The sequence below is a fragment of the Sabethes cyaneus genome, chromosome 2, assembly GCF_943734655.1.
Source record: "Sabethes cyaneus chromosome 2, idSabCyanKW18_F2, whole genome shotgun sequence".
Lineage (NCBI taxonomy): Eukaryota > Metazoa > Arthropoda > Insecta > Diptera > Culicidae > Sabethes > Sabethes cyaneus.
The window spans coordinates 74,539,776-74,543,627 of NC_071354.1; the positions used below are offsets into that span (position 1 = coordinate 74,539,776).

The 3,852-nt window shown below is 41.0% G+C and overlaps 1 protein-coding gene across 1 annotated transcript; it reads left to right on the forward strand.

The window, feature by feature from the left end:
- Positions 1-825: 825 nt before the first annotated feature.
- LOC128734173 (lipase member H-A-like) lies at positions 826-3,035 on the forward strand. The gene is made up of 2 exons (XM_053828218.1): positions 826-978; positions 1,821-3,035. Exons 1-2 carry the CDS (start codon positions 912-914, stop codon positions 2,906-2,908), a joined length of 1,155 nt encoding a protein of 384 aa, XP_053684193.1. The 5' UTR covers positions 826-911; the 3' UTR covers positions 2,909-3,035.
- Positions 3,036-3,852: the final 817 nt, after the last annotated feature.

Genomic DNA, 3,852 nt, shown 5'->3' on the forward strand with positions numbered 1-3,852 from the left:
TTAATCCAACTGATTTTTCTATAGGGACGACGTAACTGTATCAGCACAGACTAACAGACGTAACACTTCGAACATATTTTCTAACAAAACATCATTTCAATGACCCCCTAAAAACTTGGAAAAAACGCTAGCATCACCTGGTGCAGTCTTCCCGCTACGCAAGGCAGCTTGCTATAAATTTAGCAATGCTATAAATTTACTTGTATATCCTCTGACAACAGCACCTGCGCAAGTGAGTGGCGTTCTCGCGCAGCGACTGTTGTTTGAGTCTTGGGTTAAGTGAATATTTGAAATGATCGTTTTTATTGGCGATCAAATGAGGCTTCGGTGTTACGTCTGTTAGTCTGTGGTATCAGTAAGCATCAATAGCTGCGGAACCTTACTGATACTTAGTGATATTCTTGCTTACTGATAACTATCAGTAATTAATGATAGTTTTCCCATCCCTACCGTGTAGTATCGCTGGCGGCCGACCTGAAATAAATAGAAAAGATGCACATAAAAGTAAAGTTGGTGGGATTCACGCTGCACATTACGAAAAAGCCGAACACCGCTCGGTAGCTCTGTCGTAGCGGTTTAATCTTTTCGTTATCAGTATGAATTAATTAATTAATCCCCCTATCAGAAACAGCAAAACGGCTCGGATGTAAGTTGTGTTACCTTTTTCGCGCTCAATTTACATTAGTATATCGCTAGGGAAATTCAATGTCTGTTCCTTGCTAACCTTGCGGTACACTATCAAATAACCCTTAGAGAAACTAATACAGAAATGCGCGATTTATTAATGGGATAGAAAGTGCCTAGGCGCTCAGAAGTGAGTCGTTGATTGAACAGATTGCATCGAAACGAACAACGCGCGCTACGAGGAACGAGTACCTCGTATCTCTCTTTTGTTTTCTGTATAAATTAAGATGGAAGATGCCGCATTTTGTTTGAAATGGATGGTTTTTTCGACGCTATTCTGTATTCTGAATGCAGGTAAGGTATCTATTTGGAACATATCATTCATCTTCATTGATACCTAAATCAACGTCGGTTAATGACAGCTAATACTTTTATTAAAAGCGATTAAAAAATGTTTTTGCCCCGCTATTTAACTTTTTTTTATTACGAGCCAAGAATTGGTTTAGCCATTTTAAATAATAACCACATTATCAAGATGAATGAAGTTGTTTTAAATTAGTGTGATGCAGTTAAACTCTTTGGATAAACTCATGATAAAAAGATTCACTTCTAAAAACTACCTACCATGAAAGCGTAGGATCATAATAAGTATAGATGTGGTTGTAGTCTCACAAGCAGAAAATCTAATGTTTGATTAAAAAACCATCTATTGATTTACAAACAAATCATTAGATTAGTAATGCTCTATGCAGCACCCAGCTATTTTGTTACACAGGTCAAGGTGTTGCATCGAAAGGAGGAAGAGACGTCAAAAGAGTCATTATAAAATAGGGAAAGCTGTGCAGGATGGGGTTCCATGTAAAGGTCGTTTTATTCCTTCTGTGAACGTAAACTACAAATATGCTTCGAAGCCTTGTCGGCAGCCCTACAGTAGTGGGCCGGAACCTTAGCTAGGACCGATGAAAAGATGGATGTCGACAAGTTGTCAATTTTTATCTGTACACAACAAGGTTACTACGATAGGCGATGCATAGGTGGGTGTACCACCAGGTGGCAGGGTAAATGTATGAAAAATCGATCAGTCCATTATTTTGATGCATACGTGATTTTTTAATGTTGTAAGAACAATTGTTTTCTAAATTGAAACATACATAATTTCTGTCTACATCTAGACTATAAAATATCTTGCATTGCAGGTGATGCCCCGATTGTGTTCCCGCAGGACGATCACCTCACACTTGCCAGTCGGTACGAGCTGGATATGGACGACATGGAGTACGAGCGGGACAGCGATGGTGACTCACGTGTGCCACAGTTGGCGATACCACGAAACGATTACGATAACTACGTGCGTCTTCCGGACAAGAATGGAGAGTTCGAAGTGGTCTCGAGGATAAGTGTCGTGGAGAGTCGGAAAAACAGCAGCAACTATGATGCTGCAACGTATGTCAAGTTTCGATTCTACGCCCGCTCAAACAACTACCAGCCGGTGGAGGTGAAGTTTGACGAAATTCAGTTCCTGCCCGATCATCATGGTTTTAACACGGCTTTGCCGACGAAAATCCTCATCCACGGTTGGTTGGGTAGCTCTGAGTCGGAGGTTGGTGAACCGTTGGCTTTGGAGTTTTTAGAACAGGGAGACTATAATGTGCTGGTAGTGGACTGGGAAGAGGGCGCCAGTACCTTGCTGTATCCGGTTGCTAGATATAGAGTTCCGAAGGTGGCTGATCTGGTAGCAGCCCTTATTAATAATCTCTTGGAATTTGGCCAAACTTCAGACCAGATTGGAATGGTAGGACATAGCCTAGGGGCTCACATAGCCGGCCTGGCAGGAAAGCAGGCGAAAGAAAAAGTTGCTTTCATAATCGGGTTAGATCCGGCTTCGCCCTTGTTCCGCTACAAGAAATACATGGAGAGATTGTCCGCCAATGATGCCCAATACGTGGAGGTGATTCACACGAACGGAAAAATTTTGGGATTTTTCAAGAATATTGGAAATGCGGATTTTTATCCAAATGGTGGAATAACGCAACCGGGATGCGGTTGGAGTTTAACCTGCCACCACGAACGGTCGGTTCATTACTTTAAGGAATCACTGCGGGAGAAAAACTATTTGGCTAAGCGCTGTGCCGATGTGGAGAACTTGAGTTCCCAGTGTTCCCTCGGCCGGGCAGCACTTGGGGGATCCGAGCTGAGGCGAGCGAATAAAAAACCAAGTGGAGTGTATTATGTGATCACGGCAGCAACTAAACCTTTTTTGAGATCGACCGCTGAGGCTGCATAGGATAATAGTTGAAATTTTATTCGGGCGTCATCTTTGTTGTAAAAAAATTATTTGAGTTCAAGCTAAATGAATTGTGATAGCTGCACGTTTACACATAAGACACAAATATAAATAAACTTATTTGACTGTTTATTAACGAATGACATAATTTTTGATAATATCTGAACACACCTCGAGCTGCTGTTCTTTGGTTTTCAGACTTCTCACGCAACGACACCGACACTGGTGACGATGGCATTTAGATTCAAAGATCTGGTATTCTAATATTTGTTGTTTGACGTGCAACTCCTATCTCTTTTAGTCTCGTTGCAATTTAATTTTAAACGTATACCGTTTTGGGTCTTGAATTACTATCTGAAAACTGCACGAATACATACATCACGCATAGCACACTAGATAACCGCGTGCGACCGCGGCGCAACTTTGCTTATGCTTGTCTTGGGATCATTTCTCTCAATCCGCCAAATTTCAAGATCAATTGCTGTCACCACTTGCTGATGCTGCACTCCTGAAAGCCTCGTTGAAAATGTTTCGGTAAGGGTAAGCGGGGCAAGACCGCCCACTTAAGCAAAACCACCTGTGTAAAAAAAAGTTGTGACTCAATTTCTAATTTATCTGCTTTAAATGAACAATTGATCTATTACCTGCATGTAATAAATAAAAACATAAATATCTGTAATGATTTTCTATTTTTTATTACGATTTGGAAACACGTCCAAAAAATAGAGTATTTTTTCCATGCGGGGTGAAACACGCCCACTAACGGGGTAAAACCGCCATAGCGTATAACTTTAACAATATTCAACCGATTTGAACGAAACTGGTGGCATTGGAATCGTGAATTTATCTAATTTAAACACATTGAATCAGTTTGCCATCAAACAATACATGGATCCCCGAGATCCGCAATTTCAAAAGAGTGTCCGGCAACCACTCGTATTAGA